The sequence below is a fragment of the Capricornis sumatraensis genome, chromosome 10, assembly GCF_032405125.1.
Source record: "Capricornis sumatraensis isolate serow.1 chromosome 10, serow.2, whole genome shotgun sequence".
NCBI classification, from domain to species: domain Eukaryota; kingdom Metazoa; phylum Chordata; class Mammalia; order Artiodactyla; family Bovidae; genus Capricornis; species Capricornis sumatraensis.
This window is the reverse complement of record NC_091078.1, coordinates 19,005,371-19,028,765: the sequence shown is the minus strand read 5'-3', so window position 1 is coordinate 19,028,765 and position 23,395 is coordinate 19,005,371. Positions and strand designations below refer to the sequence as shown.

The following is a 23,395-nucleotide window of genomic DNA, read 5'->3' as shown; positions in this document are numbered from 1 at the left end:
ACACACAAAATCCTTTCAAAATTCTTAAAATCTTCTGTTTCTCCTTTTTTTGCAAGGGAAGAGGGCGGAAAAAAAAAGTGACTTGGGCTTTGTTGGCTGTCTGTATTCAGTGATGGGAGAGAAGAAAATTAGAAAGGCATCTCACTGGTGCTTTTCTTTTCTGTTTTAGTGCCCCCACCTTTAACCCTATAATATCTGTAACTTCTCTTAAAAAGATTTTGCTTCAGGCTTTGTTTTGTTTTGGTTTTTTTTAAAGAAAATGAAAGGAAAAAAAAAATAAAAGATCCAGTGTCTTTCTTACAATATATTCTTTTATTGCAACGTTGTCCTCAGTTTGGAGAACTGTGTCCCCGTGGATGGACACTTCTAGAATGTGATAAGTAGAACAGGGCCTGTCCCTACAGGACAGAGGCTCCCACCATGCCAGGCCCCAGGGCAGACGGCACGCAATGGCTTGTGTTTCTCAGGCAGCAGGTCCCGCTTGCAGGAAGGGAGCCTGGTTGGTTGTGGTCTGCAGGAATGGAGGCCTGGGTGAAGCCTCCATGGGGTGGCCATCCTTTGGGAGAGAGGCACAGTCTCTCTAAGGCATGGGCAACAGCATGGAACAGACTTGGGCCACAGCCTAGACAGGATAGACCACAAGACCCCAGTGAGGCTGGTATCCTAAGAATTCTGGCCAGGTACCCAGAGGTTACCGTTAAAAGTAGGCAGGGAGAGACAGGGTGGGCCAGGGCAGGGCCTGAATTTATTCAGATGAACTCATCAGCCACTTCCGCCTTAGGCTTGTGGTCCCAAATAGGCTTGTCCTGATTAGAAGTCCTCTCTCTAACAGAGGAGTCAACTTTTTATTTTTTTTTATCTTAACATCATTGGTGGCAGGCATTATTGCCACAAGGCTGAGCCTCCAGATAAGTGACATTGGGGTTGGTCAGGAAATCAGAGGAACAAAACCACAGGGTTCCCACAGGGTACTCCTACCCCAGCATCAGCTAGAGATTTGTCACAAATTTGCCCATGATGCTAGCCTGGAAGCATGCAGGGGTTCCCCTGCTGAACCCCAACCTATTCCCTGAATGTTAGCCAGATTGCAACCCATGAAAATGGTCACATTAGCTTGGTTGCCTTTCCTTAAACACCCCCAGCGGCTGGCAGACCAGGCTTCTGTCTTAACCCTTTAGGTCTATAAAAACTCGCTCTCTGGTAGAATGGACTAACCAGGAGGGAAATTTCATCTAATGCTTCTTAAATACAACCTATGGTATATAATCAGGATCTAAAAATAGAAATACTTGTTTCATGAAGAATAAAAATGATATGGACTAACAGTTGAAAAATCAGGCTCCTATTAATCTGAGTGTTGCAGGATGTACAGGCTTCCCCAGGCCCCATGTGATGGGAGAGGTTGGGATGCAGGCCATCCCTCTATCCCAGCCCCCTTTCCTTAGCTGGTTTTGTGCAGGCCCTCTTTCCTGCCCTTAGAGACAGGGAGATGCTTCCTGCCACCAGGAGAGGGAGCTCTCTCCCCTACTCAGAGCTCTGAATGCCACATACCGCACGCATACACACACACCCAAGAGGAGGCTGGGGTAAAGGCAGGCCATGCCCTTCCCAGGAACAAGTGAACCCTTCAGCCAGCATGAGTGCAACACCTTTGCAAACCCAGAACGAGTCCCTTAGGGGTGTCTGTTTTAACATTAACATCCCTCTCCCTAGCCCAGTTTCTGGTTTTCTATAAATTGTGTGTCTGGTCGGCACTGACATCTTACTCCAGGAAAAGAGCCATTTGTCAAGTGGGTACCATCTGTCAAGAAATCTGATCCCCAGGCGGCGGTGGTACCTGTCTCTCGCCTGGATTCCCCATCAGGGTGGAGACTGTTTCATGGTTTTCCAGCTCGTGGAGACCAACAGGTCCCGGCTCTTGGCCAGCCGAACCATAAGCCGCCCCACATAGAAGCCACTGATCTGGCCCACGCCGTCATTTCTCCCCATGGCCAGGAGGAACGTCAGTGACCCTGTGGAGCAGAAACACGCACCCAATCTAGAATCCTGCCCTGTCCACGGGCCTGCAACTCCCTGGGCACAAACCCTTCCCGGGGCCTTCAGTGTCGGGGCGGGGAAATGCATACGGCCTTCAGGAAGGTGGCCAAGTCCCCAACATACCTTCCTAGAGCTCTGGGTTGGGGTTGGGGTTGGGGTTGTGGGGGCGGGTTCCTATCCCTAACTTTCAGAGCGTTCTAGCGTTCAGGCTTCCTAAAGTCCACAAAGGCTTCTCCGCATCTAACCCAAACTCTCTTAAGACTGTGCCGCATGTGGGGCTTCCTGACCTGGCTTGTAGGTTTTGAGGGGCCTCTGTTTCATGGAGTTGACAATGTTGGCCACGGCGACGTTGGCGTGGAGACCGGCGTGATAGGCCATCTTGGGCTCCCTCACGTCGGCGCAGTCTCCGATGGCATAGATGTGGCTGTAACCTTCCACCTGGAGGTACTCGTTTACTCTCAGAGCACCGTTGCCGGCCAGCCGATCACCTGCCAGGAAGAACCAGCCCGAAACCAAGATCCTGAGCTGCTATGGCCACCTGAACCGCAGTGAGGACTGGCAGTGGTGCTGGTCCAGCCACCCTCTAAAGGCACATCCTCAAGAGGCAAGTCTCCTTCCTGGTTTATTTCTGTCTGACCTCTCCACCTCAGAATGCTTCATGCAAAGGTGAGGTTACAATTCTAGGGTGGAAACTGGTCAGAAATATCGGAAAGGGTCACTTCTTACAAAGCACTTGAGTCTTTATAAGTTACCACGATTAACAAGAATTCACTTGATGATTAAGTCACAACCTAGGCAAGTCTTGGATTTCCTTCTGAATGAGGATCAGATTTTTTAAATAACTGCAGGGCTTTAATAAATGATAGCTGTTTCTTTATAAGGGATTTTAAACAATTTACCTTTGGAAATATAACATTAGGACCATTAGGTGTTAAGTCCTGGGATCTCTGTACATTTTAAGCCCTTGATCCCACCCCCAAATACCCAGGACTAGTTTCTTTCTGGGATTGGATCATTCTTTTCTGCTAGACACACAACAGGAGCTTCTTATCTAGGAAAGGTACTGGGGAGCATATGATGGGCACCTGGGGACACGCCCACAGTAGAGCCTGAGAAGAAACCACTGAGTCTCCAGCTCACAGATGGAGCCATGGGTCCAGCTCCCTCATCTCCATTTTAGTTCAATAAGTCAACGCTGAGCTTTAAGAACAAGAGGTTTCATTATCGCCCCCGTTCCTCAAGATTGTTCCAAGCTCAAGTGGTCAAATGCCTGAGTCAGGATTTTGAGAGAGCAGCACCTATGGACAGAGAAAGGCCTGACCCTGGAATTTCCCCTGCATCTGCAGAGAAAAGTAAATAAGTGTTAGTCGCTCAGTCGTGCCCAACTCTTTGGGACCCGATGGACTACAGCCCACCAGGCTCCTCTGTCCATGAGATTTTCCAGGCAAGGATACTGGAGTGGGTTGCCATTCCTTCTCCAGGGGATCTTCTCAACCCAGGGATCGAGCCCAGGTCTCCTGCACTGCAGGTAGATTCTTTACTGACTGAGCTACAAGGGAAGCACAGAGAAAAGTAGAAAAAGCAGGGAAAAGTAACAGCAAATCTTTCTCTCTGAAACCTGTTTCCATCTCTCACCACTAGGGGCGCGGGATCCAGTTTTGGAAGAGTCCGGTCACTGGGCTGCTGCTGCTAAGTCGCTTCAGTCGAGTCCGACTCTGTGCAACCCCAGAGATGGCAGCCCACCAGGCTCCCCCATCCCTGGGATTCTCCAGGCAAGAACACTGGAGTGGGGTGCCATTTCCTTCTCCAATGCATGAAAGTGAAAAGTGAAAGTGAAGTCGCTCAGTCGTGTCCGACTCCTAGCGACCCCATGGACTGCAGCCTGCCAGGCTGCTCCGCCCATGGGATTTGCCAGGCAAGAGTAATGGAGTGGGGTGCCATTGCCTTCGCCTTGAACTAAGTCACCATCAAAACAGCCTAGGGAAGCGCAGCAGGAGTGGACCCAAACTTGAAGTTTGATGTCACCATTCAGAAGACACCAAATGAGCTGTTGAGACAGGGTGGGGGTGGGGGGCAGAGCGCCGATTCCTGAGGCAGAGTCCTGCAGGACCTTCCCCAGGGGCTGGAGAGAGAAGAGGTACCCTGCAGAAGGGCCCTCCACTCAGCCTCCCACTTACCAAACGCGCTGCGGTAGGCCGCACTGTTGATCTTGATACCGTTGCAGACAATCACCAGGTTGGCGTCCACCTCCGTGCCTTTGTCTGTCTGCACCTTGATGCACTCACAATGCTCATTGACAGGCAGCGCCTCCAGGTTGCTCACCCGCTCACCTGTCAGGGGAGACTCATTGACCAGGAGGCTGGTGCTGGGCAGGTGTGTCTCCAAGGCCCAAGCCAGGGCTGGCCTAACAGCCAGACACCAGTGTGCTCTGCAGCCCTGAGAAGCAACAGCAGGACATCTGGTCCCAAGGGACCCAAGGGGAGGCAGGTTCCAAGAAGCAACTTGCGGAAGTGAGGTTGAGTTTCCCAACAGGTTCTCCAAAAGGTTATTTGAGGAAACCACCTCCCTGAATGTGCACTCCACTAGCCCAGCCAGGCAGGACGAGCCCTCCAGGCTTTTCCCTATCAGGGACAAGGGAAGTCGAGGGGTCCACTGTCCTTGCTGCCTGGAGGAGGGCTGTACAGCCACTTCCATGAAGCCCAGGAGCCGGGAGGGCTCTCATGGAGCAGACACCTCACCCTCCCAGCAAAAGGTGAGAGGGTCAGGGAGGGAACTGGGGGGATCACACCCCCAGAACAAGAGCCCCACCCTAATATGCTGGGCAGATCTCTTCCCTCCTGCTCTGGACAAAAGCCATGCTCTTCACCACCCTCAAAAAGTGAAAGTGTTAGTCTCTTAGTTGTGTCTGACTCTTTGCGACCCCATGGACTGTAGCCGGCCAGACTTCCTCTGTCCATAGAATTCTCCAGGCAAGAATACTGGAGTGGGTTGCTGTTCCCTTCTCGAGGGGATCTTCCCGACCCAGGGATTAAACCGGGGTCTAGATTCTTTACCATCTGAGTCACAGGGAAGTCCCACCACCCTCAAAATACAAACCAAAAACACCTCTTCTCTCCACCAAAGAGATATCATAATTCAGGTAGAATATTTTACGTGATTTTTAAACCATTCAACAAATGGGTCCCACCTGTACTCCATCCAAAGCAACATCCAGGACGGTGCTGCCTCCACAACACAGAAGTCTGTCAGGACCTGCCCAGACACACCTTCAGGAGAACAATGGGCTAAATGGGCACTGAACAGAGAGCCTGGGCTGAGCGCAGCCACCCTCACTCAGACTGTGGGCAGAGACCAAGTCTCTGCCGGGGAGAGGGACCGGGCAGGAGGGGCCTTGCACATACTCAGCAGCAGCTGCACGCCTTTCCGGAGCAGGATCTCCTTCACTTCCTGCCGGACACAGGGCAGGAGCTCTGTGTCTGCGAGAGCCATCTGGGAGTGAATAAGAGTGACCTGGGGGCAAAGAACCACAGGGCAGAGAAAAAACACTGAGTCTCCCACTCACACAAAGAGGCCCGAAAACATAGCAGCACTTCTCCCCCACCTCCTCCCAACTTCCAGTTTACAGGTGAGGAATCTGAGGCCCCAGAGAAGTAAGTGGCCCACTGGCAGATCAGTTATAAGACAGTAAAGAATCCGCTTGCTATGCAGGAGACCCGGGTTTGATCTCTGGGTCAGGAAGGTCCCCTGGAGAAGGAAATGGCTACCCAGTCCAGTATTCTTGCCTGGAAAATTCCATGGACAGAAGAGCCTGGCGGGCTACATTCCATGGGGTCGCACAGAGTTGGACACAACTGAGCGACTAACACTTTCACTTTCAGACCAGTTAATGGTGAGCTGGGCTGGAACCCATATCTCCCAGACTAGAATTCTTTCAGATGTGCCAATGCTTCTTGACACATACCTCACCGAGAGACATGTGGAAAATTGTTTTCAAGCATCCTTGGACACTTACACAGTGTCTATGTAAGCCATTGACACCCTGTAAATCAGGCTGACATTTACACCAAAGCTGGTTCTAAAATTGGTGCTTCCAGGCATGTCTATTTGCTGCCTGGGTCAGTGCAGTGAAGTGGAAGGCAGCCTGTAGAGATGTTCAGAGCTTGGACTTTGAAATCGGACTGCCTGGGTTGAAATCCCATCTCAGATATCCACTCAGACACCTCCCAAAGACTTCGTAAGGTGGACAGTCCCACTCAGAGGAATTTTGTAATGATGAAATGGCTAAGCAGAAAGTACAGAGCTCAGTACATGTACGTGCGTACTCAAGTCATATCTCTTTGGGTCCCTATGGACTGTAGCCCACCAGGCTCCTCTGTCCATGGGATTTCCCAGACAAGAACACTGGAGCAGGTTGTCATTTCTGCCTCAAAAGGATCTTCCTGACCCAAGGATTGAACCCGCATCTCCTGCGTTGGCAGGTGGGTTCTTTACTGCTGAGCCACCTGGGAAGCCCCAACTCAGCACATACTGACTCCTCAATAAAGGGTCACTACTATTACTCTTACCTGTCTACTAATTATAAACATACAAGAATTACACTGAGTTATTTACTACTTCAGACCAGTCTCTACCCCATAAATCAAAATTAATCAACTTCTACATCAGTCACTCATAATAATTTCCAATAAATCATCAGAGAATAGCCATATAATTAAATTAGCCTATATTGATCTCTCTTTTCAAAACCAACCTGCCTTTCTCTAGGGAAAAAGAACCAGCCACAGGCTCCACGTGGCTCCCAGAAGCTGATCTGGCATCAGCTACAGGCAAGCTCTCGCCTCATGGATCCATAATTGGTGAGCATCACTCAGCCCTAGGCTGAGCGTTTATAGCCTGCTCCGTTTGTCTCCAAGATGCCAGCAAGACCAACAGGAGCAGGGCCACCCTCTCGCAGACAAGAAAGCAGTGCTGGCCAGTCCTTCCCCAGCAGGGGCTGTGAGGGGTGCGCTGCAGGGTCCCCCTATCTGTCCAGGGAGAAGACTACTGTCTCTTATCCAGAAAAAGTGTAAGTGTTGGTCGCTCAGTCATGTCTCACTCTTTTGCAACCCTATGGACTATAGCCCACCAGTCTCCTCTGTCCATGGGATTCTCCAGGCAAGAATACTGGAGTGGGTTGCCGTTTCCTCCTCCAGGGGATCTTCCTGACCCAGGGATCAAACCCAGGTCTGCTGCATTGCATTGCAGGCAGATTCTTTACCATCTGAGCCACCAGGGAAATTCGTCTCTTACCCAGACAAGACACCAATGAGGGAATCTTTGATCAAGCTGGTTGTCAGCAAAAAGAGGTAATCAAAGTTTCTATCACAAAGGAGAAATTGCTGCAGGGCACACAGGAGTTAACCTTTTGTAATGTTTTTCCCCTGGGCTTGATCCTCCGAGTTGGCCTAGAGGGCAGAACCCCTCACTGAATGAGGGCACACCCTAGCTCTCCAGGAAGAATTCCCAGCAGAATGGGACTTTAGGGGGGCCCCAGTACAGAGAGCAGAAGATGGGAAAACACATGCTCCCACTTTATGTTAATGGGACTCCCTTCCCAGGCCCTGAGCAAATTCTGAGGTTCATTAGACAAAAAAGAAGCCCACTGTGGGGAGTTCAAACCCAAGGTCACTGGCCTACCTCTTTCTCGGGGTATTCTGTTTTAATCTCTGCTGCCATCTCCACTCCTGCAGAGCCTCCTCCCACCACCACAATGGACTGTGAGCGCTGGACCTGGAGAAGCAGGAAATGTAAGCACACCCTCAAGTCCACCCCACCTCTGGGCCCAGACTAGGAAGTGGGTACCTTGACCAAGGAAGCATAGAGAACCCTTCCCAAGCTCAGGGTCCAAATAACCTTCCTGGGGATCAGGCTCTTGCTGGGTGTCTCCCTGCATTTCTTACTAAGCTCTCACTACCTGCCCACCTTGCAGATGAGCGGATCTGCCTGAGTTCACAGGCTAGGTTCTTAACTTCAAGTCTAACGTCTGCTCATGACTATGTGAGAAGTTCCCCAGGCCTCTCAGTGGCTTTGCAGAGAAGGAAATGCCTGACCTCAGTCACACGGCTGCATGACCTTCTCCAGGTCCCCATGCCTCATCTATTCAGTGGGGACAGACCCATTCCACCCACCTCTCAGGATCCCCATGAGAACCAAGAGCATGGATCCAAGCCCGCTCTGTAAAACATATGCCCTGTACAAACAGGAGCCAATAGCTACATGAGCAGGTCTAGATGCCCATGTCCAAACTTCATGACAGGTCCAAAGGTCTTCTCCCAGGAGCCTCTTTCTGGGAACTCTGCATCTCTGCAACCCCAGACACCTCCTGGCAGCTCCCTGCTGCAGCCCCAGGTGTCCCGCAGCTGTTTCACTCTCATGGGCACCCACCCCAGCTCTGTCCTCAATCCCCGCCCCTGGCAGTGGGCAGCTCACCTGCGTCACCATGTTCTCATAGGCCTGGATGGCCATCTGCTGGCTGGAAACCTGGTTAAACTTGCCCGGGAAGAGCCCAGTGCTGCCCGTGGCCAGGATGAGATGTGAAAAGGGTAGGGCCTGGGAGGAGCAAGGGAAAAAAATAAAAAGGTGAGGGTAGAGCCTGGCCTTCTGCATCCAACCCCAGGCTCCACCAGGCAAAAAACTATTTCTGGGGAATAAGTAGGATTCTAGCTTCCAATGTGGAGTTAGTCTAGAATCTCCCTATTACTACATTTATTCTAGAAGAAACTTCCCCCATCCTGGCCAAAAGAAGAAAAAAAAAAAGAGAAGAAAATCCCTTGGGCTGGCCAAAAAGTTCATTCACTCGGGTTTTTCCGTAAGATGTTACAGATATAAAATTAACAAAGGCAGAGCTGCTCTGATGGGAGGGAGATGGAGGATCTGTATCCCACTCAGCTCGCCACTCCCCCATGGAGGCCTGAGATGCCCTCAGGGACCCAAAACTACAGGATAAGGACGTTTTCTATCATCATGCCAAGCAGAGGTTCTATAGTCTTAAAATTGATTCAAGGAGGACTAATTCACAAGAAACCACGCACTCATTAAAGACAGGAATTGGAGCCCCTTTGTCCAACCCCCACTTAGCTTTGACTAGAGCAGAGGGCCAGGCTGGAGGGGATCCTCCAGTGGGTGGGCAGGTGGCGGCTCACTGACAGATTTCTGGTCCCTTGGGGATCCACCAAACGCTGAACTTACGCCAGACTGGGTGCTGGGTCTGAGGAGCACTAATTCCAGGAGGAAGACCTCTGCACCCCTCCCCCACCGGGTGATGTGGGATCGTGGCACCTACCCCTTGATTCCAGACAGCGAGGGGGCCTCTGGGCTGGGCGAAAAAAAACTGGGTCTACATGCTGGTGGAGGGTTGGGGTGCACCTCCCTCCCAGGGTCACAGTGGGCATTAAAGGAGAACACACGAGGCTTCAGACAGTGCCTGGCATACAGGGAGGGCTCCAAAAATGTCTGCACCACTCCTGTGGCCGCTGGGGTCTGGCCTCGGCTCAGGAGGCATCTGCTATCTTCCAGGCACAGGGAAGGGATGGGGGCGCCTCGTCCCTGAGGAGACCAGCCCAGGTATCCTCCCACCAGCAGCCACATCCCTGGGGCCTCCTGAAGTCAGCTGAGAACAGCCAGCCCCACTGGACTCACCTGGCCATCCTCCAGCAGCACCGTCTGATTCTTCAGGTCTATCTCGACCACCAGGCCCTGCCTGAAGTTTTCCTTGAAGGTCACCGAGTAGGAAATGAATGTCTTTTTGGCAAACCCTGGGGAATGGATAGAAAGGAGGTTGCAGTATAAAGCTGGGCTGCCCACAGGAGGCCAGAATAATTCAGAACCCGTCCTGAGCTGCATGCCAACAGTGACACCACTGGTTAAACGACCCCTGGGTAGCCACTACACCCTAGAGTACCCAGTCTGAGCCCTAGGTCCTTAAGGAAGCTCACACTCTGACTTCTGGGGCCTTCATGTGGTAGCTGCTTAAGGGCAGGGACTTAGGATTCCCCAGAACTTGTCAATGGTGGAATTTAGGCACCTTGCCGTAAAGGGAGAAAACCACCCTCTGACCCACAGTGGTGAATAGGCCACTGTCACAAAGAAAGCCCCAGAGAGGGGCCCCTTACCACTCTCCACGGAGGCCCGGAGGGCTGCCACGTTGTGGTGGAAGGAGTCCTTCATGTCCACCAGTACAAAAGGGATGTTCAGTGCCTGCAGCTGGCTGGCGGCAGCGATGCCACCAAAGCCCCCGCCCACAATCACAACATGCACGGCTCCCGCGTCCATCGAGACCTGGGACCCCATCTCGGACCAGGCACTACTGGGATAGGAGGAAAGACCACATCAGATTCAGGGGGGCTCAAGGTTGAGAAGGCAGAGGTGGGCCCACAGCAAAAATGGCCTCAAATGCCAAGACTTGATTTTCTGAAAGCATGCAATCACCTTTCAATGAAACTCCAACTTTTGTAAAATTTGAATTAAATTCCAAAGGAACAAGGGGTATTCTAATTCCATCTCATCCCCCCAGCCCCCCAGTTCCCTTCTCCAAGGCATCTACTGTTACCAAGTTTATATGAATCTTTCCAGAAACATTCTGTGCACCTACAACCATGATTATTATTTTTTTGCACACATTAAACAACTATTTTGCACTTATTTTCACTCATTAATATATTCACTCAGTCAATAATATAAATTAATGAACCTCTTGCTCTTTGATGTGTTCTGTGCTGTGGATGCCATAGTCAGAGACAGACAGAAAGATAAGGCTTAGCCCTTTTAAAGGGAGGATTTCAAACTCAAAGGGCCAGTGGATGATGATGTGGGAAGCTGGGTGGGTGCACAGTACCAAGGAACAGTGGGTGTGCCTCTGGGGAGCTGGGGAGCAGAGGCCACGTTAAAAGAACAAACAGAATTCTTTAAGGAGCGCACTAAGCAGACAGTGACCAGATTCCACCCAGCTCACAGGCCACCAGCTTCAGCCCCAGGTCTAAGGAGATCAGTTAGCCGGTAAGACAACCAGCCTATAAAATAGGCTGCGGTGTGAGGCTATGACAATGGGGTCAGGAGGAGGGGGCTGCTGGAGCAGAGGAGGTGCAAAGGGACTGCTGGGTGACATCCCCCAGGAAAGAGGGGGCAAGAAGGAAGCTCTGCTGAGAGAAGAAACAGTGCTGGTTAAGGACCAGGAAGGAAGTCTGCAGGTGAGAAAGAGGCTGGAGAAGCGCTGATCATGAGGGCTCCAGGGAGAGCGGCAGGTGATGCAAGGTCCTGCTTGATGTCCAGGAAAGGGGACCTGCAATCAAAGAGAGCATCTACAAGGAAAGAGGGCCAGGTCTGCAGGCCAGGTGTGGCCCAGGCTCACACACACACGCATGAGCACAGCAAGGAGGAGCGGGGAGGAAGCAGACAGACAGCAAGCTGCCAAAAAGCAATGCAGAAGCACGTTCCGGCCCACCTTGTACCCTCAGGCAGCACTGCAGGCAACTGGAAGGCCACCACTCTGCCCTGCATCATCAGTGTGGTCTGGGGTACAACACCTCCCCTCTCTGGGCCTTCATTTACGCTCTGTAATGGGAGGGGCCAGCCCGCAATGTCCTTGAACAGTAGCTTTCCAAGACACAGTGGTCCCCAGATCTTCTCACACTTATGGGGGCAGCTTAAGGTTGGACCTCCAGGCACTGTTGCCATTGGTATTCAAATACACACTAATTTCTCTTCTGGGGAAGTAAAAACCTGGGTGAGGGAGGGCAGATCTGGCATTGGAGATTGGAGGGAATTTTTAACTTTGCCTTTCATTGACTAAATGGTCCCCAATGTGTTGAAACTTATGCATTCTACCATTCTTTTTAATTATGACTTTTTTATTGGAAGAGAAATATCAATAACCTCAGATATGCAGATGACACCACCCTTATGGGAGAAAGCAAAGAACCAAAGAGCCTCTTGATGAAAGTGAAAGAGGAGAGTGAAAAAGTTGGCTTAAAGCTCAACATTCAGAAAACAAAGATCATGGCATCTGGTCCCATCACTTCATGGCAAATAGATGGGGAAACAGTGGAAACAGTGGCTGACTTTAATTTGGGGGGCTCCAAAATCACTGCAGATGGTGATTGCAGCCATGAAATTAAAAGACGCTTACTCCTTGGAAGGAAAGTTATGACTAATCTAGACAGCATATTAAAAAGCAGAGACATTACTTTGCTAACAAAGGTCCATCTATCTAGTCAAGGCTATGGTTTTTCCAGTAGTCATGTATGGATGTGAGAGTTGGACTGTGAAGAAAGCTGAGCACTGAAGAATTGATGCTTTTGAACTGTGGTGTTGGAGAAGACTCTTGAGGGTCCCTTGGACTGCAAGGAGATCCAACCAGTCCATCCTAAAGGAGATCAGTCCTGGGTGTTCATTGGAAGGACTGATGCTAAAGCTGAAACTCCAATACTTTGGCCACCTGATGCAAAGAGCTGACTCATTTGAAAAGACCCTGATTCTGGGAAAGATTGAGGGCAGGAGGAGAAGGGGATGACAGAGGATGAGGTGGTTGGATGGCATCACTGACTCAATGGACATGAATGTGGGTAAACTGCGGGAGTTGGTGATGGACAGGGAGGCCTGGCATGTTGAAGTTCATAGGGTTGCAAAGAGTCAGACACAACTGAGTGACTGAACTGAACTGAGTTGCTTTACAATATTTTATTGGCCTCTGCCATATGTCAACATGAATCAGTTTTACAAGTGAGAAACTGACAGGGCTGGGACCAAAACAAGCCCCCCAATAGGTATTGTCACCTTCATGGTCCCAGGCCCTCAGAAAGGTTGTCCAGATATAGCCCCAGGAGTGTTCATCAGGCTGAATCTGCCAACTGGGCCAGGACCCAAGAGGACCCCAGGGACCAGCCAGGGACAGAAGCAGACACCAGGAGCTGAACAGGGCCTGGGAATGTGGCAGGTGGTCAGGCAGGCTATGGAAGGGGTACATTTCACCTGCCCCCTTCAACATGGCTCCCCTCTGTGCCAGCCTGCCCTTGGGGCCAGCAGCCAGTGAAGAGGTCAGAGAACCACCCAGAGAGCTCCGCTTCCAAAGCCAGGGGGTCATAGGACTAAGAAGCTACCAGCTTGTTGGGGAGAGGGGACCACCATGGGCCACCCAGGGAAGCTTGAGGTGGAGCCTTGAAAAACAGCTGGAGCCAGGGGCCTTCATCACAGAGGAAATAGCTTCAGTGGCAGGAGGGGAGGGGGTGTGAAGGGTTCAAGGAACAGGTTTGGGCAGCCAGGAAAGCAGGTGACAGGGGCCAGCACGCACAGAGGACTGTCATGTCAGGCCAGTGTCTGGACCTACAGGCTGCCCTGAGGCTCTCACGGGGAAGAAAGCCCCGTGAGCCCAGCACAGGCTGGACGTGCAGTGGGTTAGTCAAATGAGTTGAACTCCTGCTCCCTCAGTGCCCCGGGGATCATTAACCGGTTCCCCAGAGGGCAAACCCTGGCCTCACCCAACTAGGCACAGCCCTAGTTGAACTGATTCTCTAGTTGTCCAGGTGCAGAGTGGGGCCTAAGCACATACCCAGGCCCAGGAAGGGCTGCCATAGCCGGGTTGGGGAAAGGAGGCATTTCTTAGCCACAAGCTGCCTGAGGCCCCTCTCCTGGAATCTGCCCTTCTCTCTCCTCCACTGACCCCTGACACACCCACTTGCGGACAGGGGGCCTGGCGGCGCTCCAGCCCATTCCACCCTTTCTCCTCGGCAGCCTCCCTTGCCCAACACTCTTGGATACCCTCCTCTCCCTTGGCTCATCCAATGCCAATTCTCACCTGGGCCCTGGACTCCCCTCTGATCAGCCGTGATCTACTTCTCCAGACACCTAAACCCTTGGCTTAAGCCACGGATCTGCACTCCCAGGCACACACCCTGTAGGTGCTCAGAAAGCAAGTGTGCAGTTGGTGATGTTGAACTGTAGGTTCTAACGTAGTAGCAGTGCTGGGCAAACAGCCTGAACCAATGGGCAACTCCATCAATCAGTGGAAACCTCCACCAATGGGAGATTATAGGCTAGTTATTATACACCCATACGGTGGAATATTCTGGAGGCAATTTTATAGTGGAAGATTTTTTACATGAAAAGCTTGTTCATGATTCATTTGCACCCACAGATTATACAAGACCAAGAGAGAACCATAACATAAACTATGGTCTGTGGGTGATTATGTCAATGTAGATTCATCAAATGTGACAAACGGAGCATTCTGGTGAGTGATGTCAATAATGGAAGAGGCTATGCGTGTGTCGGACAGAGGGCGTATTGAAAATTTCTGTGCCTTCCATTCAGTTTTTCTGTGAACCTATGACTACGCTAAAAACATCATAAAGTCTTAAAAAAAAAAAAAAAGGCTTGTCCATGAAAAAGTTAGACAACAGAACAGCACATAGAGCCAGATCTCATTTGTGGACCACCAAGCACAGGTACCTAACTACACCTACACACATGCATGTAATGATGACAACAGCGGGCATCCACGGAGCTTTCAGCAACATCTTTGCATTCAGTAGTGGGGGTTCCTCTTCATTTTGGCAAGAACTTCAGGAATTTGCCCAAGATTAATCCTCAGTAGTTTGACATCTGCACTCTAAACCTAAATGCTAATAGTGCTTGCCAGATGATGTTTTTACTTTCTTCTTTGAGCTTTTCCCCTCTTTTTTGGTATTGTTTGAATATGTTTAAGTGAGTATGCCACTTTACAGAAATAATAAAGTTTTAAAGACAGAGCAGGCCTCCTACCACCTAATTTTCTAAATTGAGATATTTGGGGGATTTCTCCAGCAGTCCAGTGGTAGGACTCTGCACTTTCACTGCCGAGGGCCCAGATTCAATCCCTGGTCAGGGAACCAAGATTCCGTTAGCCATCCGGTGCAGTGAGATGTTTTTCATATATTATGAAATTCACTATCTTAGAGTGTAAAACCCAGTGGATTCTAGTACATTCGTAAAGTTGTACAACCATCACCACCAGGACATGTTCATCACTACTCCCCTAAAAAAGACTCCATATCCATTAGTGTTCGTTTCTCATTCCTTCCTCCCTCCAACCCCTGCAATCATTAATCTTTCTGTCACTATAGATGTTCCTACTCCATACCTTTTGCTTCTGGTTTCTTTTGCCTAGCATGATATTTTCAATATTCATCCAAGCTGTTACTTGTATCAGTATTTCATTTTTTTTTATGGCTGAGTAATAATATTCTATTGTATGGAGATAGCACGCCGTGTTTATCCTTTGGTCCACTGACGGACATCTGGGTTGTTTCCCCCTTTTGGCTAAAGTGAATAATGCTGCTATGAATGTATAACTCTTTGCATGAACAAAAAAATTCTCTTGAGTATATACCTGTGAGTGGAATTGCTGGGTCCCATGGTAACTCTAGACTTCACTTTTCGAGGAACTGCAAACTCACCATCTGATTTTACTGATCATCAAGCCAAGAGAATGAGCACAGAGGATCTTAACTGAATCCTCCCAGATGCAGAAATGTCAGCATAAAAGAAGGTCCAAGAGAACAAATCCTAACTGTCCAGCAACTCCTAAGTAATGCCATCTTTGCCCCTTCCCAAACACACGCACAATGTGGCTTACACTCAGATTTTCTCGGTAAATCCTGTTTCCTCTGCCAAGGACACTCAGCCTGATCCCAACGGGACTCTTCTCTAATAAAACAAAGGGCTTTTAGAAATCAACTGAAAAACAAGCAAGTTACATTTAGGCCAAAGCTGTGAAGAGGTCACGTCTCAGAAGACATACAGCGGGGACCATGTGGGCTCTGATCAAAGGGTGGCTATCACCCGAGAATTGTTTCATAGAGATTACAAATAAAACCTACCACTTTCTAGAGTTCACTGGTTATGCCCAAGGTAGATTCCACAGCCATTTCCAGAGTGGCTGAGCGTGCCTGAGAGGGCCTAGCGTGCGTGTGTGCATGCATGCTAAGTTGCTTAAGTCATGTCTGACTCTTTGCGACTCCATGGACTATAGCCTGCCAAGCTCCTCTGTCCAAGGAGTTCTCCAGGCAATAACACTGGAGTGGGTTGCCATTTCCTTCTCCAGGGGACCATCCTGACCCAGGGATCGAACCTGCGTCTCCTGCATTGCAGGTGGACTCTTTACCACTGAGCCACCGGGGAAGATCTGAAAGGGCCTAGAGAGTGACTCAAAACACCATAAACATACCCCTCCCCACAGGGGAAGGCAAAGGGGTGAATGGCCTCCCTCGCTGGACACCAGGGCCCGGGCTGAGAGTAGGCACTCCACAGCCAGCTCCTCAGGAAACATATGCAGAACAAAACCCCAAAAGACCAGTTTCCAAAAGGGACTCAAAGTCTGAAAAAGGGGTTGTCGTTTCATGTCCCAGGAGAGGGCATTTTTGGACAGACCGGTTCCTTCATGTGTCATATAGCCTCTGGTGCCAAAACCCAGGCCACACAACTTGTACAATCTCCAGGGAGCCAATCACTTTGTGGTTCCCCTAACATCCCCACAGTCTGTGCCTGGACCCTGGCTTCCTCATTTCACCACCAGACATAGAGATCAGGCTGGCCCTGGAGCATACCTGCTCTGCCCAGCCCCTCACTTACCTGATGGATAGTCCTGAGCAAAGGCCCATCCAGCTGGGTCTCACCTCCCGCTCTGAAATGGACCCTCCAAATGCAGGTTACTGACTGCACTCCTTGGAGGCCTCTGAGAGCTTGGGGCACGTACATACCCAAGGAGGCCTCCTTGATGTTTTAACACGTTTACATATTTTGAACACAAGGTGCAGAGCTGGAACACGTGGAAGCCCCTTCCCAAACCAAGTCTGAACCTCTGCCCTGTGCCTGCCCTGCTGTGGCACCATCAACTCCCAAGCCCCTTGCCTCTCTCAATGTCATGGTACAATCAAGGGGCAGAGAGAGTGTAACCAGAGGGGAAAGACAGGGTATATTTCATGGGTGCTTTGAAACAAAAAATCCCAGACATCAGGCACCAAAAGCAACTCCTGCTGGATCAGGAATTTCTGGATCCCGCTGGCAAATCCTGAGTTACTTGAGTCACCTCTGGCCTTAGTTTCCGGGAAAGCTGGAGCTCCGTGGAGGAGCGGACCTCCCAGTGCACCCTGGAGCCTGGGTAACCCCCGCATTTTCCTCCTGACCCTGAGGCTTTGCTCCCGCCTTGTGACACCGGCTTCAGTCCGCCCACGGCGGCTTCCACCGTCTAGCCGCGACCCTCGGAGCCCTCCCGGGATGGGGGTCGGGGGAAGGTGTCTGTCTTCCTTGGGAAGACTTAGCACGGATCTCCAAGGTTGGGCGTGAACGAGGTGACAGGCAACTTTGCTCCATCCTCGCTGGAGCAAACTTCCTCCTTGACTTTTGCGGGACCTGGGGGGCGGTGCAGGCCTGAACCCCGCTTCCCATACAGATCGCCCTCTCCTCCCAAGGCCACATCGGGCGCCCCGGCCCCCGACGCTGTTCCGGGCAACTTGGGGCCCAGCAGCCGCGGGGGTCCCGGAGAGCCCGCCCGGTGTGCCCCTCACCTGCCAGCGGCCCCTTGCCGCTCCCGCTCCCGCCAGCAGCTCCCGTTGTCGCCGCCCGGCCCGAGGCCCCGCCCGGGCCGGCGTGACTCGGCGCGTCCGCCCTCCAGCCTGGGCTGTGCCCCTGGCGGCACCCCAGGGAACTGCAGCCGCCCAGGAATCAACCGCCTCAACCGTGTGTCCTTGACCCCTGCGGCCGAAGCCGCCCGCGCTGCGCCGGCCCGGCTCCCCTGCGGGACCCCCTACCAGTCGCCGTTCCTTGGAGCGCGGGGCTCCGACGCGGGCTGTGGGACCTCGGCGGCGCGGATCACCAGCCTTCTGCCCTCGCTTAGGTAACAAGCTGAGCACTTAATCCATGTCTGGTATTGTGCTAGGCTCGCGGGGTTGGGGCGAGGGGTTGTAAAATGTAGAACAAGACAAGGTATGGTTTCTGCTTTCCTCGAGGTTGATAGTCTGGGAAAAGATACTACACTACCAGGAAAAAAAAAAAAAAAAAAATATATATATATATATAACTAATTGCAGTAAGAAAGACTGGGGGCAAAAGAAGGGTGCCAAGGCCTCTCTCCAAGGATAAGTTAGCCCTGGGCAGAGAGGAGGCAAAGAACTGACAATGCGGGCATTGCAGGAGAGGCTGGGGACAGAGCAGCCCAGCGTGGCAGGATGGCACCAGCCTCCAGGCCCTGGTGAAGACTGTCCAGGGCAATGGGGAGCCCCTGCTGGGTTTGTTTGTTGGGTTTGTTGTTTGGGTTTTTTTTTTTTGGTTTTGGTTTTGGTTTATTTTTGGTCACAGCATGAGGGATGTTAGTTCCCTAACCAGGGATCAAACCCATGCCCCTGCAGTGGAAGCGTGGAGACCTAACCGTTGGACCACCGGGGACGTCCCACTGCTGGGTTTTAAGCAGAAGAGTGAGGTCTGAGTCAAGTTGGAAGGTGAAAAGATGGGGGAATGGAGGGCTGCCTGAAACTCGGGGAACTAGGAGGAGGAGAGTCCAGGGGAAAGAAGGCGGCGGTTGGACTCTGTCAAGAAATATACTGATGTAAACTGGAGGTAGGATCAAGCCAATCTGGTGACAGATAAGCCATTTTCTGGAGAAGGAAATGGCAACCCACTCCAGTGTTCCTGCCCGGAGAATCCCACAGACAGTAGAGCCTGGCAGGCCACAGTCCACGGGGTCGCCAAGAGTCAGACACAACTTAGCAGAACAGCAAAGCCATCTTCATCTATTCAATGCAAATATTAACACAAACACGAAGCGTTGTAGAAAAGTTGATGGGAAAAAAAAAATAAAGAAAAGGTTCAGTGAGATCATTTGTGTGAAGTGTGTTAGTATGTTGCCTGGCACGCAGCAGCAGAGTACAGAGCGGCTGTTTATTACAGCTCTTTGATATAAGGAAATTAGGTTGCCCAAGGCTATGACGCAGAACATTGGCAGCTTCCTCTCTCCCAGCCCGGTGCTCTTTTGAATAGTGCCCTTTATTGCCTTGGTTTTCATGACTGTTTATGCTAGAAGTAAGCATTTCTGTACCTTTTCCAAAAGCTGTGGTCAGAGGTCTTGTTTTCAATACCCCTGGTGTAGGGAGTGTTGTGAGCGATTCCATCTAGAAGATGCTGGTACCCAGAATCATCTCAAGGTGGAGGAGGAGCTGGCATCCTGCCATGAACATCCCATGCTCATCATTAGCCTATACACCTCCAGGCTGTATCTGCTGGTCCTTTGGAATCCTCCCATCTCCTCCCATCCAGCTGGCACCCTGCCCAGTGAGAACATGAGCTGAAGAAAAGAACACAGTCAGAGGCATGGGAGTCTGCACCTCCTTCTCTCAGGCCTTGAGGTCACAGAAGAGCAACTGTGCCAGAGTGTGGGGTACAGAGAGCTCATAAGCCCTGCCTATCCCACCCCTGCCTCTCAGGGATGCATCAGAGAGCCCCGAGTTGGCTTTGATGTCCTGGGCTTTGCAAACTTCCAAATAGCTTGTATCTCCTCGTAGTCCTCCTGAAATCCCTAGAGTAACATGGTGTGTGTGTGTGTGTGTGTGTATGTGTGTGTGTTGGGGGAGGCACGCACACAGTCATGCCCAACTCTTTTCAACCCAATGGACTGTAGCCTGCCAGGCTCCTCTGTCCAAGGGGATTCTCCAGGCAAGAATACTGGAGTGGACTGCCATTTCCTACTCCAGGGCATCTTCCTGACCCAGGGATCAAACCCATGTCCCTTGTGTCTCCTACATTGGCGGGCAGGTTCTTTACCACTAGCACCACCTGGGAAGAGCTAGAGGAAAGTGGGGTGTCCGGGGGTGGGGCTTGTTAAACTCTGACACTGAGGATAACAACCACCATTGACTAGCTCTTTGGGGCAGAGACCTGGCTTTGCTGGACTTTGAGTCCCCAGCATCTGGCACTGACCCCAGCCCTTGGTTTCCTCAGAGTTCACTAATGTTTGCTTAAATGATTAAAAAATTATTTCTTTATTTGGCTACACTAGGGCTTAGTTGTGGCCTGTGGGATCTTTTGCTGTGGTGCACACACTCTTTAGTTATGGAACTCATGCTCAGTAGTTCTGGTGCACAGGCTTAGTTTCTCTGAGGTATATGTAGGATCTTAGTTCCCCAACCAGGAATTGAACCCAAGTCCCCTGCATTGCAAGGCAAATTCTTAACCTCTAGACTGCCAGGGAAGTCCCTGCTTAAATGATTTTTTTTAATTAAGATATAATTCACATACCATAAAATTCACTTTTAAAAGGTAAAACAATGGGGTGAAGGCTATGCAATCCTCACCATTATCTAACTCCAGGATATTCCATCGTTTAGTTGCTAAGTCATGTCTGACTCCTGGTGACCCCATGGACTGAGGCCTGCCAGGTTCCTCTGTCCATGGAATTCTCCAGGCAGGAATACTGGAGTGGGTTGCCATTTCCTTCTCCAGGGGATCTTCCAAACCTAGGAATCAAACCCGGGTCTCCTGCATTACAGGCAGATTCTTTACCTACTGAGCTATAAGGGAAGCCCAAAATGTTAGTTGCTCACTCGTGTCTGACTCTTTGTGACCCCAAGGACCCATAGCTGTCCATGGGATTCTCCAGGCAAGAATACTGGAGTGGGTTGCCATGCCCTTCTCCAGGGGATATTCCTGACCCAGGGATCGAACCCACGTCTCCTGCACTGCAGGTGGATTCTTTACTGTCTGAGCCACCAGGGAAGCCCAGGATATTTGCATCACTCCAGAAAGAAACCCCATACTCAATGAGCAGTCCCTCTCCACTCCTGCCTCCATCTGGCCCCTGACAACCAGAATGATTCATATCTGATGAAACAACCCTACCAGTACTCCTAGAAACATAGTAACTAATATTTGTTGAACACAAACTAAATGCTTTGAATAGCTTCTCAAATTTACTTTACATGTGGGTCCTCCAAGGTAAGTCTTATTCATCTCCACTTCACAGATGAGGAAACTGAAACTCAAGCTAATAAATCAGCAAAATCACACAGTTAGTAAAGGAGAGGAGCTGGGTCTTGACCTTAAAACCAGGGCATCATCGCTAAGGGAGCCAGAGGTCACTGAGCAGGCATAGGAGAGACTCAATGGTGAGTCACACAGGTATCAGAAGTGCACTGGGCACACACCCCGGCACTGTGGGAAACGGCCTGCCCGGGGCAAGGACACAGCCCTGGGGCTTGGGAAGGTCAAGGAGAGTTTCGTGGAAGGACTGGACCGATACAGGTGAAGTGGATTCCAATTGGCAGGGTACAAGGAAAGGACTTATTAAAATTGCAGCACAAACCTGGAGCTGGGAGGGAGGAGAGAGAGGCATGCAGTGGTCCATGCTGGGCTTGGGGCGTGGCTTGCAGAGCTGGTATGGCCTGTCTCCAAGGACCTGACCCACACCAGGAAAACTAGGGAAAGTGTCACTGTCATTCAACACCTTCTTGGCAACCAGGGAACACCTTGATTCAAGAGAGGGGAGGGGGTCCCAGTGGAACCTTCTTGTCCCCACATCACTCCTCTCTTTCCACTCAACAGTGTACATATCTTTGGCGATGAAAATTGCGGCTCCTTGCCTAACAAGGGACTTTTGTCTTTGAATTTCCAGGTGCCGGAGATGCCAGAATTGTTCCAGGTGCCAGAACAATTCAGATGCCCTAACATCGGTAGTTCTATGGAACCTTAATGATTAGTAGGGGGACTTCCCTGGCAGCCCAGTGGTTAAGATTGTCCCAATGCCACGGACGCGGATTCAATCCCTGATCCGGGAACTGAGATCCCGCATGTTGCATAGCACTGGCAAAATAGTTAGAAAAAGTGAAAGATGGGAACCTTGAATTAAAAAAATAATAATAATAGTAGGAACATCAGGCAGGTTGTCTAATATCCCAGAACCTAAGAGGAGGACACACTGCTGGCTCTCAGGAAGGCCTGAAGGCATACATTCCATGACAGCAACAGGTGTCTCTACTGCTAGCTCCCAGGGCTGGGAGGAGCGCCATCGTACTGGGATCAACTCAAGGGCCCAGAGAAACAGAAGCGGTATTCCCATTTGAGGAAGGGACAACTCTTAACTTTATCTGAAGAACCTGGTGAGTTTTAGTGAAATTCACAACCCTCAAACAATGGGGGGAATCCTCCAGTTTCTTCTCTCTCTTGAAATGTGGTTTGGCAGAGTGCTCACAGCTAGGGGAAGGCTATATTCATGAAGCTAGATTCTACTACTGTGACAAGCAGACCCCTTCCCCCCCCCCCAAGTCTAATGGCTCAAATACAACAGAAGTGCATTACTTGCCTGGGCTTCAGTACCAGGCCAGTGGACTAGTTAATGCGGCTGCCCACTCCACACCATCATCCAAGGACCAGCTAAAGGGGCTGTCTTCACCAACTGGCTGCCAAGGTGTCTTTTAAGGGATGTCTCCACTCCCAGCGGGTGGGGGTAAGGGCACAGAAAAGGCAGGGCCTGGAAGTGGGGTACCTCCCTTCTGTGCTTTGGAACTCATGGACACACCTGACCATGGGGATGGCCAGGAGATGCCGTCCAGTGTATGGGCGGAAAGAAGAGAGGAAAACAGATCCTGGTGTCTGCCCTGCTGACCGAGGTCTTAGCCCCCCTGGCTTACTTCTGTGCTACTGCTTGTCCTTTCTCAGGCTCCTGCAGGTTCCTGCTCTTAAACACTGGCAGCCCCAGGCTCTTCACTGCACCTGCTCCCAGATGTAGCAAGGCATGAGAAAATGACGGGCTCAAGCAGATATTTGCTCTCTTGGACATTTATTGAGGAAATCTGATAATGGGGCACGTGACAAGGAAATCTAGAGGTAAAAGGTCATGGAGAGAAGGGCCAGAAAGACCAAATTGTACTAACACAGGAGGAGAGACTCAGTGCCCAGAAGGCCACAGGAGAGGAAGCAAAGCAGAGAGGGATGCTGAGTCATCACTCATGCCAAGAGGGCCCTAGAGCTTCCCCAGGCCAAGCTACTTTCCAGCACCTGTGCAGGAGCATCTAACAGCAAACTGACTTTTATTTTGGTAATACGAGTGAGTCTTTGCTCCTAAAGCAGCACTGAAACAAGACCCAGCTTGGCAGAGCCAGCCAGCTCTCCACAAAGGTCGTTCTCCCCTTCCATGGCACAGGGGGCCTGCCGAGGAGCATCTGTCAATCTCCCCCACACCACGTCGCTGCTGGCTGGGGCCAGATTCTCATGGAAGGAATGTGGGCAGGAACGATTATAATGTCACTTCTGGGCTGAAGCAGTTAAGAAGCAAGGGTGACTTTCTTCCCTTTTTACTAATGAA

At 50.9% G+C, this 23,395-nt stretch overlaps 1 protein-coding gene across 4 annotated transcripts; it reads right to left on the bottom strand.

The window, feature by feature from the left end:
• Positions 1-333: 333 nt before the first annotated feature.
• AIFM2 (AIF family member 2) lies at positions 334-17,679 on the bottom strand. 4 transcript variants are annotated; one of them, XM_068982400.1, is made up of 10 exons: positions 17,613-17,679; positions 10,188-10,381; positions 9,715-9,830; positions 8,506-8,625; positions 7,714-7,806; positions 5,439-5,547; positions 4,215-4,367; positions 2,325-2,525; positions 1,838-2,012; positions 334-622 (listed from the first exon to the last, which is right to left on the bottom strand). In XM_068982400.1, the coding sequence occupies exons 2-9, from the start codon at positions 10,363-10,365 to the stop codon at positions 1,861-1,863; spliced, it is 1,122 nt and encodes a 373-aa protein (XP_068838501.1). In that variant the 5' UTR covers positions 10,366-10,381; positions 17,613-17,679; the 3' UTR covers positions 334-622; positions 1,838-1,860. The 4 variants fall into 4 exon arrangements, with proteins under 4 accessions (XP_068838501.1, XP_068838504.1, XP_068838502.1 ...); XM_068982403.1 differs by having other exon boundaries at positions 334-556; XM_068982401.1 differs by having other exon boundaries at positions 10,188-10,378; positions 17,613-17,660.
• Between the last annotated feature and the right edge of the window lie 5,716 nt (positions 17,680-23,395).

Bases quoted from the DNA above. Each gene is read 5' to 3' on its own strand.
- AIFM2 (XM_068982400.1), bottom strand. From the start codon at position 10,365: ATGGGGTCCCAGGTCTCGATGGACGCGGGAGCCGTGCATGTTGTGATT. The intron at 8,626-9,714 runs GTGAGTCCAGTG...TGCTCCTCCCAG, and splicing joins TGCTGCTGGAGGATGGCCAG to GCCCTACCCTTTTCACATCT. The intron at 2,013-2,324 runs GTCAGGAAGCCC...TCTGCTCCACAG, and splicing joins CCTCAAAACCTACAAGCCAG to GGTCACTGACGTTCCTCCTG.